General features: G+C 37.6%; 1 protein-coding gene across 3 annotated transcripts in view; it reads right to left on the bottom strand.

The window, feature by feature from the left end:
* Nucleotides 1–6847: 6847 nt before the first annotated feature.
* porcnl (porcupine O-acyltransferase like) overlaps nucleotides 6848–11209 on the bottom strand; it is a 9582-nt gene continuing 5220 nt past the window's right edge. For 2 of the 3 annotated variants that reach the window (XM_083553676.1, XM_083553675.1), the window contains 6 exons: nucleotides 10561–10661; nucleotides 10334–10410; nucleotides 9306–9369; nucleotides 9130–9215; nucleotides 8098–8199; nucleotides 6848–7202 (listed from right to left, as the gene is read on the bottom strand). In XM_083553676.1, coding sequence (XP_083409802.1) covers nucleotides 7104–7202; nucleotides 8098–8199; nucleotides 9130–9215; nucleotides 9306–9369; nucleotides 10334–10410; nucleotides 10561–10661 — 529 coding nt within the window. In that variant the 3' untranslated portion in view covers nucleotides 6848–7103. The other variant, XR_014535581.1, reaches the window with a different exon arrangement.

The following is an 11209-nucleotide window of genomic DNA, read 5'->3' as shown; positions in this document are numbered from 1 at the left end:
TTTGTCATATGTTCCGTCTCATGCATCAATTGTTGCAAGGTCTTGACTGCAAGTGGGCAAGTTTCCTGGACTCTAGTATTCTGAAGCAATTGCTGTTTAAATAGATGCATTATGCAGATTAGCATTGTCTTGCTGAAATATGCAAGGCCTTCCCTAAAAAAGACTACATCTGAATGGAAGCATTTGTTGCTCTAAAACATGTATATACCTTTCTGCATGAATGATGCAAGCTGCTTATTCTACAGGCAATAATGTACCCTATACCATCAGAGATGCAGGTTTTGAACTGACTGCTGATGATAAGCAGGATAGTCCCTCTCCTCTTTAGTCCAGAGGATGTGGTCGCCAAAAAAATATTTCTAATGTTTATTTGTTTGACCATAGTATAACTTTCCACGTCGCCTCAGTCCATTTTTAATGAGCATTGGTCAAAAGAAGACAATGGCATTTCTGGATCATGTTCAGATATGGCTTGTTGTTTACACAGTCAAGTAGATGGCAAGGCAAACGTGTTCACAGACAATGATTTCTGGAGGTGTATCTGAGTCCATGCAGTGATTTCCATTACAGAATCATGATGGTTTTAATGCAGTGCAGCCTGAGGCCATAAAGATCACAGCATCCAACAATGATTATACTTCAGAGAGACTCTGCCTCTCTAAGATCCCCTTTTTTTTTATACCCAATCAAGTTACTCACCTGTTTCCAGTTAACATAATTTGTTGCAGAATTTTGGGCCCCACTTAATAAAAAAGATTTTTTTTAAATTAAAAATTTCTTGCGCTCCTTGTAACAGCAACCGTGTGTATGCAAACTCATACTCACATAAATATATGTACAGTAACATGCATAATTATAAATAATCATAACTGATTATAGACAATATATGCTACATATGTGCAACAAGTTCATGCATAGAATAAAATAAATGCTGGACCAAGAGTGGGTTTGTTTTAATCACAAAATGTAGTTCAGAGTATGCGAATGTGTGTTGCTTTCACAGTATTCTCATTTAAATTAGTGGATACATTTGGATAAATGTAGATGCATGGGCTTTAAATTTGTGATTTATGGTTATCTAACCACCCTAACTGGCTCTTTTCAATTTAGTGGAGTAACAGCTCCACTGTTAAACTATACCACATTGACCACAAGGTTCTCACCTTTTCATTGAACAAGAATGTGGAGGAACCTACTGGATCATCACACAATCCAGAACCCAAGATATTTAATTTTCTTCAAAAGTGTATGAATATTAATTTTAAGGTAAAAATATACCAAGTATGTTGAATTCTAAATTCTTATTTAAGCCACAGTCTTGTCACCATTAGTGTTTCTGAATAGGAATTTTCTGTAGGATTGCCACAGCAGGTAGCATTAGCATGTTAAACTTTCAGTTTCCTCAGGTTACTGTCTGAAAAATGTGTAAGGTATATCATTTCTTCCCACTTACCTCAAAAACAAACATTAGGTGTACTAGCTACATAAAATTGCACCAATTGAATCCAGAGCTTCTGAATATATCTTAGTAGTAGTCAAGGAGTACATCAAACATACACATTTTCCAAAGGTGGCAAAGTACCTTTACTTAAGTAGAAGTACAGATACTCATGTTTTAAAAGATTCTGGTAAAAGGAAAGTATGGGGTCTGACATGTGCTAAAGTAAAAAGTTTATATTACTTCTACGTGTTTTAGTGTAACGCTGGTAACTGGACCTCACGTCAGATTAATATTAGGGTTGTCAATCGTTTAAAAACAGAACTTTTGCTATGTTTCTACATAATGAGGCATAACATTCATACGCATTCAATAATCAGGGAATATTTGTTCTCAATGTACATTTTTTTTTCTCTTCATATAACTATGTCTGTGTGGCAAGTATTCCCTGAGATTAAGGTTGTTTTATTATTTTTTTTTGTCTCCAAAGAGAGATGACAGAGACTACAGAGAGTGCCCCCTGTCTGTTTCCTTTATTTTACAAAAGCACAATGTTTGTTGTTATAATAAGTGTATATAATTAAAAGTAAACCTTTTACAGTGTTGAATGATGAATTGCTCTTATTTGTACGATCCAAAACGACAGTAATTTGTTTTGTTTTCTTTGAAAAAAATGCCACAAAATTTGCCGCTGCTTGTCGACCCCAGAGGATTAATTGTGCGCATATTGGTGGATTTTGGTGTTGATTTGAGACTTGGAGCAATAGTAAAACAAATATTTACTGATTAAAAATGATCGGTACGAGTCCGAGTATCCGAGTAAAGAAAGGACATCGTGAATAAATGTGTGTTGCGCTAAAGGTTTTAATTTCGCCTGTTTTATATTTATTTATTTACATTTATTTATTAAAAATTGTCAAACAGAAATGACTTCCCTGACTCCCTCTGTCTCATCCACGTTAACATTATGAAGCAAACAAAGAGCAGGCAGAAGGCAAAAAGAAGTATGTTGTTGCCTTCTGCCTGCTCATTGTTTGCTTTATAAACTACTCTGTCTGTGGTGTATGAGAGCCAGAAAATTATATACCAGTGGTAGATTGAAAAAGCAGCGCAATGACAAGAAATTGGGCTGAAAACGGTGCGCAGTGCGAAGAAAAATTATTGACATTTCAACAAATAGATTCAAACTAAAGTAACAAGTCTGTTTTGAGAAGGTTAGAAGTAGAAAGTACAGATATTTGTGTTAAAATGTAATGAGTGAAAGTAAAAAGTTGTCTAAACAAAAGTAAAGTCCTGATACCAGAAAAATCTACTTAAGTACAGTAATGAAGTATATGTACTTTGTTAATTCTTTCCTCTGTTCTCTATCTTCTTCTTCTTCTTTTGGCTTCTCACATTAGTGGTCACCAAAGTGGATCATCCGTCTCTATACCACCCTGTCCTCTACATCTGCCTCTTTCAAACCAACTACCTGCATGTCTTCCGTCACCACATCCATAAACCTCCTCTTTGGTCTTCCTCTTTTCCTCCTTCCTGGTGGCTCCATCCTTAGCATTCTCCTACCGATATACCTCATGTCCCTCCTGTGCACATGTCCAATCCATTTCAATCTCGCCTCCCTCACCTTGTCTCTTAAACATGCTCTGTCCCTCTAATAAACTCATTTCTAATCCTGTCCATTCTCATCACTCCCAACGCAAACCTCAACATCTTCAGCTCTGCTACCTTCAGCTCCACCTCCTGTCTTTTACTCAATGCCACTGTCTCTAAACAATACAACTAGTATTGCACAGTACAATAAACTTTCCCTTTTGCAGATATACTACTATCACAAATCACTCCTGCCACTCTTTTCCACCCACTTCACCCTGCCTGCATTCTTTTCTTCACTTCTCGAACATTCCTCCATTACTTTGCACCGTTGACCCCAGGTACCTAAACTCCTCCACTTTCACCACCTCTTCTCCCTGCAACCGCACCACTCCACTGCCCTCCCTCTCATTCACACACATGTACTCTTTCTTACTCCTACTCACTTTCATTCCCCTTCTCTCCAGCACATACCTTCAGCTCTCCAGGCTCTTCTCAACCTGCTCCCTACTCTCACCACAAATCACAATATCATCTGCAAACATCATAGTCCAGGGAGACTCCTGTCTGACCTCGTCCATCAACCTGTCCATCACCACTGCAAACAGGAAAGGGCTGAGGGCCAATCCTTGATGTAGTCCAACCGCCACCTTGAACCAGTCTGTCATTCCTACTGCACACTTCACTGCTGTCACACTGTCCTCATACATGTCCTACACCACCCTCACATACTTCTCTGACACACCTGACTTCCTCATACAGTACCACAACTGCTCTCTTGGCACCCTGTCGTACGCTTTCTCTAAATCTAACACACAATGCAACTCCTTCTGACCTTCTCTATACTTCTCCATCAACATTTTCAAAGCAAATTATGCGTCTGTGGTGCTCTTCCTCGGCATGAAACCACACTGCTGCTCACAGATGGTCACCTGTTCTCTCAGCCTGGCTTCCACTACTCTTTCCCATAACTTCATGGTGTGACTGATCAACTTAATTCCCCTGTAGTTACTGCAGGTCTGCACATCTCCCTTATTCTTAAAGATCGGTACCAGCAAACTCCTTCTCCATTCCTCAGGCATCCTCTCACCTTCCAAAATCTTGTTGAACAACCTGGTTAAAAACTCCACTGCCATCTCCCATAAACATCTCCATGCTTCTACCGGTATGTCATCTGGTTCAACCGACTTTCCACTCTTCATCCTCTTAATCGCTGCTCTCACTTTTTCCTTAGTAATCCTATCCACTTCCTGCTTCACCATCTCCACACCATCCAACCTTCTCTCTCTCATTTTCCTCGTTCATCAGCTGCTCAAAATACTCCCTCCATCTTCTCAACACACTCTCCTCACTGGTCAACACATTACCATCTCCATCCTTTATTGCTCTAATTTGCAGCACATCCTTCCCAGCTTGATCCCTCTGCCTGGCCAATCGGTAATCTACTTTTCTCATCTCTCTGTCAATCCAAATTCTGTTTTGCCAACCTCTTTCTCCTTATGCTTGCTGCACTTTCTCATTCCACCACCACATCTCTATGTCTTTCTTTCTATTTCCAGATGTCACACCAATTACCTTTCCAGTTGTCTCCCTTATTACTCCTGCAGTAGTTGCCCAATCATCCAGCACCTCTTCACCACCACCGAGCCAGTGTCTGACCTCTTCCCTGAATCTCATACAGACTTCCTCCTTTAGTTTCCACCATCTTATTCAGTCCTTTCAGTCCTCACTCTCCTCCTCTTCTTCTTCACCTCAAAAACCATCCTACAGACCAACATCCGATGCTGTCTAGCTACACTGTCCCCTGCCAACACCTTACAGCCTCCAATCTCCTTCAAGTCGCATCTCCTACATAGAATATAGTCCACCTGTGCACCTTCCTCCACTCTTATACGTCACCCTATGATTCTCCATTTGCTCAAAATAAGTATTTACCAATGCCATTTCCATCCTTTTAGCAAAATCTATCACCATCTGCCCTCACACATTCCTCTCTTTAAAGCCATACCTACCAATCACCTCTGTTCCCTTCACCGACATGCCCATTAAAGTCTCCACCAATCACCAATCATGAATTCCTAGGTACACCATCTACAACTTCATCTAACTCACTCCAGAATCTTTCCTTCTTCTCCATCTCACAGAACTGGAACGCTAACCCTAAGGCCACCCCACCCTACATAATTACCTGACTTTACAATCTTGTGGCTGAAAGAGCACAAAACTGTAAGAAGGTTATTATAATAGTAAATGGGGACTAAATTTGAAATGGGACAAATCAAAAAGCACCCACGAATCTGACATTTTTGATGATTCCGAATATTTAGACCCAGTAAACCGGCTCACTGTGGTTACATATAGTATTGCTGATGTGCATGTCCTTCCACTGGCTTAAATCCCACCTTAGGCAACGATGTAAAAGCTAATTATCCTTAAATTATCTACCTTTATCATAATTAAGTGCTGCACTCAATTAAACACCCCTGGAGCATAAAGCTTAACGCACCTGGACAAAGTCAGAACTGATATTACTTTAACTAGAACATTAAACATGAACCAACGTATCCACCGTCTGCAAATAACCATTAACACTAAAATATAAATCATGCACGACGAGAATCACTTTAAATGTAGGGATTATTGATAGTATAAAGTTTTGGTGCTTATCCATTTCCACTGCAGCTGTCAGATTGTCGATATGAAACGTTTTCAGAGTTCATCTTTACTGGAGATAAGCCTGAGCAGAAAGCAAAAAGCTGAAAAATAAAGCCTTATAGAGAAGTAAACTGTAAAAAAAAAAAAATATCTTGACAAGTAAAAATATCTTGAATACCTTTAGATTCATCTAATCATTTTATTTCTTTAAACTGTATTTTTTTTAAACATATAAGATTATTAAGCCTATGTCTAGATATTTATAACTGACTTCAGGCTTCAAACTCTCATTCTATTGGCAGACAGTTTAGCTTATGACAAGCATTTATTCCTGAAGAAGAATGTCTTAATGGACCTTGCTTTGTGCACAGGGACATTGTAATGCTGGGACAGATTTGGGTTTCTTGATTCCTCCGAGGGAAAACTGTAATGCAACTGTGAACAAAGGCATTCTAGACAATTGTGTGCAAGTTTGTAGGATCATTTTGGACAAGACACACATAAGGGTGTGATGGTCAGGTGTCCACATACACCGACAGGCGTAACATAATGGCCACCTGTCTAATTTTGTGTTGTTCCCCCTTTTGACGCCAAAACACTCCTGACCCGTACAGTATTAACTTCTTTAGCAGTCTGAGCTTCAGTAGCTCGTATGTTGGATCGGACCACACGGGCCCGCCTTTACTCCCCTCCACTTCCTTCCTTGGACCACTTTTGATAGATATTGACCATTGCAGACCAGGAACATCCCACAAGAGCTGCAGTTTTGGAGATGCTCTGACCCAGTTGTCTAGCCATCACAATTTGGGCCCATTTTTCTTCAACTTTGAGGAAAAAAATTTCACTTGCTGCCTAATATAATCACTCCCAATAACAGGTGCCATTATGAAGAGATAATCAGTGTTATTCACTTCAATGGTCATAATGTTATAATGTCATACTGTTATGCCTGGTCAGTGTACATATGGTCATAGTTTACATTATTGCAAACATTTTTTTTTTTTCCACACTGAAGAATTGAGCCTACATTGTTTGTCAGTTTAAAATACTAATTATTCTTTTCTTCTGCACTGCTTGTGTTCGTACATCTATATGTCCCATTGGAGTCTCCCAATACCCAGCATTACTAAACCAAAGCAGTAAAATCAAGCACTTAAAAAAATTAGGTCAGCCATCATGTTTTATTAGAAAAGAATAAATATCTTTACACAACACTAAGCTATTTTTAGGTAAAATATAAACTGTTGTAACAAAAACTAGATTATGTAATATGTCTAAAATATACATTACATAGAAAATTTAACATGATGAGAATAAATCACAAAAGCAAAAAGGACAGCAAATTGCATGGCACCTCTGCTTCTCAAGAGGAGTAAACAAAAAAAATCTGTAGTGATGTTCCATATTTCCCTACATTGCTTTAAATGAGCCAATAGAAGACCCAACAGCCGAGCATCACCCAGTGACTGGCCCAGTTTAGCTCTGACCATGTTTGAATAGTGTGACTAGCCAAGTATCCCTGAAAGACAAGAATGAATTAGATGAATTATTTACATAATATTTCTCAACAGCTTGGTAGTCATTTATCATTCGGTCTTAACTGCTACTATGTAGTGCATGTACAGCGCCCGTCGAAAGTTTAGGAACATGTAGTCAAAGGACACATGTACCTTTTGGTTCTATTCAGCTAACTATGGTATGAACATTCACTTTGACCAAACAAATATAAAATGTACAGATGTTAAACTTTGTTTTCATCGAAAAATCCTCCTTTAGCATGAACAGCTTTACCATTTGGCCATCTGGACAGTTTTGCCAAACAGTCAGCTGAAATATTTTGCCTCTTGTAAAACTTGCCAACAGTGTTCTTCACCAGGAAATTTTCTTCAGACCTTCTGATTGAGTTCAACCCAGAGCAGTTCAATAGGAATTAGGTCTAGTGACTAGGCAGGTCATCCCATAATAGAGAATCCTCCAGCCCACTGGTTGCTCTCTAAATAAGGCTTGCAGAGCTTTGGATCATTGTCTTGCTGTATGGTGAAGTCCCAAACCATTAAGCTTCCACCTCCATGTTTGACATTTGTGGGTGTGAGGCAGTCTTCTCTCTCTCTCTCTCTCTCTCTCTCTCTCTCTCTCTCTCTCTCTCTCTCTCTCGTTCTCGTTCTCCATCTTACATAAGTTCTTTTGTTAGAGCCAAAAATGTCTAATTTGGACTCATCTGTCTAAAGAATTATTTCTACTCATTCACTGTCCAATTCTTGTGTTATTGCTTTTTACCTAGTTTGTTGAATATAAACAAAATGAACATGAATGTGTCTCAAATACCATAAAAGTTATGTTTTGGAACATTTTCTAGGCACTGTACATCATAAGCCATTCACAATGCTCTGTTGTAATGTTGAATAAGATCGAACCTTCTCATCCTCAGCATCCAGATCAAAGAGTGAGCCCAGATATGTCAGGTGAAAGATGGACAACGTGCTGAATAACAGATTAATCCCATGCACCCACACATTCTAGATCAAAAGACAACACACATACTCAAATTAAAATGAGGTAAATAAAACAGAAGTAATCGGTGTCACACATTGCAAATGTTTTATGCAGCAAATACAATGCAAGTTTTATAGGCAAACTTACACATAAAATTACACACCATTCAAATATTTAACTAAAATGAATTGTTTTGTTTCTTGTTAATATGTTGGTAAAATGGTATAAATAAAAAAATATATCTAAATATTATTTGCACAAATTCATATTTTTCAACACTATGTATGGATGAAACAAGCATTATGTAATGCATGTGCATCTATTCATCTATCCATCTATCTTTGTGTGTGTGTGTGTGTGTGTGTGTGTGGGTGTGTGTGTAATATATATATATACATACACACACACACACACACACACACACACACACACACACACACACACACACACACACACACACACACACACACACACACACACACACTTGCATATATTATATACAATTTGTTTATGCTAAAGTTTGTGATTTGTTGCAGGGTTATTACTAATGCAGAAACACTCAGATAAAGGAACCTAAATATCAAAAGATCTTATGTAAATATATGCTACATTCTCACAAAATTGAAGAACTACACTGTACTGTTAGTTGTTACTGGTGTGTTCCTTCAGTATACATTTAAAAATAAACCACTGCTGTACTTATATTTGCATTGCTGTAAAATATATAAAGATTTATAACAACCTTAAAAGATTAACTCTAAAAGATAATTATAGGTACACCACAAAAAAAAGAAGAAAAAAAAAAAGGGTACATAGCTTGTTGGTATCGCATTTATGGCATTAGTCAAACAACAAGGGAAAGTACAATACGGTATATTTAAGTGCCTGAGTTTCTAAATTGATTCTCAATCCATGCTCACAATCAACATTCATCCTAACAAACTACACTTTACCTTTTTGTTCCGATGCTGGCAGTCATTTAGACAGCGCTTCGACAGTATACAGGCACTGAAAATGGCTGCGAGTCTCTTTCTAAGAACTAAAAAAAAAGAGAGCAATCACATTTGTGCATGGAGCATACTTAGAATTGGGTTTGCATGGAATAAAGCGAGTAAAGTGTGTGTTTTACCATGCTCCACATATGTGATAAATCCCAGAGACAAAAGCACTGCTCCTAGATGAAAGCTGAGGCCCTGCAAAGGAGTAAAGTAGGTGCATGATTAACGGTTTTAAAGTCGTTCTGGTGTTTGCGAATTCTGAAATTTCACCACTAGGAGTCTCTATCTGCACAGCTGTAAAACCTAACTATGCGTCAGACGGTAAAATATTAAGTCACGACTCCACACGAAGCCTGTCTTTCATTTGATGTCATCATCACACAGGGATTAGGAGCCTGAATCCAACCTGCTGCACACAACACAATGCCATTTACTAGTTACGAAATAAATGTAATTTGCTAAATATTTCCCGAATTCCCATTTACCAAAGAATGTAGCTAAATTCTAATACCTATCAATAGCTTGATCACTCAACTATTAAGATTTGACTAATATATTAGTCAAATAATACTATTATTGCTTATAACCACTTCCATCTACTACTACTGTTAATAGTCTATTTAATAAAAGACCATTTGTTAAATGTTATAAATGTAAATAATATTGTGGCAAATGAACACATACACACATATGATTACTTATAATCATGTAATCATTGATAATATTTATTCCAACAGATTCAAGCCTATAATGATCGACCAGGTTGAAGTTAATAATCCGTGTTCAAACTTAAAAAAAGTAAAAAACAATAAAAAAAAAACTCTACTTTTAGTTCTCTCCCGCTCTTTTGTGCAGTTGATTGAACAATGTGTCAGTCTACCAACTACAAACATTTTATCAAACACATTTTTACAGGAAAAACAGCATTTATTTTCATTACACCTATAAATCCCCTACCAAAATGACCAGAAGATATTGGCCCATTGGACATTCACAAGGCAATGTGAATTTACTGCACTGGGCTCACAGCCTCACTATATTCCGTTATGAAGTCTAAATACTAGGCTTATATACTAGGCGTTTTTGAAGACATGAGGAACTCTGATATAAGTTCACATCAATATGTAAACAATAAAGTAAGCACTGATTCCATACTCACATGTAATAGAGCACTAGCAGTGTACGTCACCAAAATGGCAGGAAAAGTACCAAGCTTCAATGCACTTTTGAAGACATCTGTGCAAATTCAAGTCAAGCAATCATAATTGAAAGACACTCTTTCTTAAGCATCATCAAATGATTCCACAGCTCAGAGTAATGATGTGCACATCATACACAAACAGCTTCTACAAAACTCATCGGTTTTTAGCTTTTTGGGACACTTACATTTGTTCAGCCAAAGGGACATAGGCAAATTCCAAGATGTCACCACTTCCACCATAGATCTAGGCAATTCAACATTGAGAGGCTTTGCCACTGTAATATCCCTACAAATATAATGATTAGGATGAATACTTAATCGTGATTTAGCCAAAAGCACTCAATTTCCTATTTCAGTCATGCAAACATCACATGCACTCCTGTTAAGCTTTAAAATATTACATCATTTAGTATTGTTTACGGCATGGTAATGTAAAGCAACAAGGGAAATATATCCACACAGAACATTGCTTATCGAAAATTGAGAATCAAAATGTGATCAATAGTACAAGTGATTTATTATTACATACTGAATTAACTTTTTGGTTTAAACTTACTTCATAGAGGGGTTTTTTTTTCCCGGTTTCACTGTTTTTGCGATTTCCCAAATTACCCACAGTGCCATCTAACTACCTGTTTATGCCATTTGACCACCTTTAGACTGCTGTTTTCTGACTTTCTCATTGGTACACTTTGCTCCAGAGGAAGCTGAACTTTGCTGTTGTTTGCTGCCTCTATTAGATATACTAATATGTAACCAATGGAAAATAAGTGAGCTCTTGCTTTTTTTTTCCCCGAAGCTGAAATGTTTGAAATTGCTAATGTTTTTAATTTC

The sequence above is a fragment of the Silurus aristotelis genome (genome assembly GCF_946808225.1).
Source record: "Silurus aristotelis genome assembly, chromosome: 11".
Lineage (NCBI taxonomy): Eukaryota > Metazoa > Chordata > Actinopteri > Siluriformes > Siluridae > Silurus > Silurus aristotelis.
Note: the sequence above shows the minus strand (reverse complement) of the source record. Positions and strands in the feature narration are given on the sequence as shown.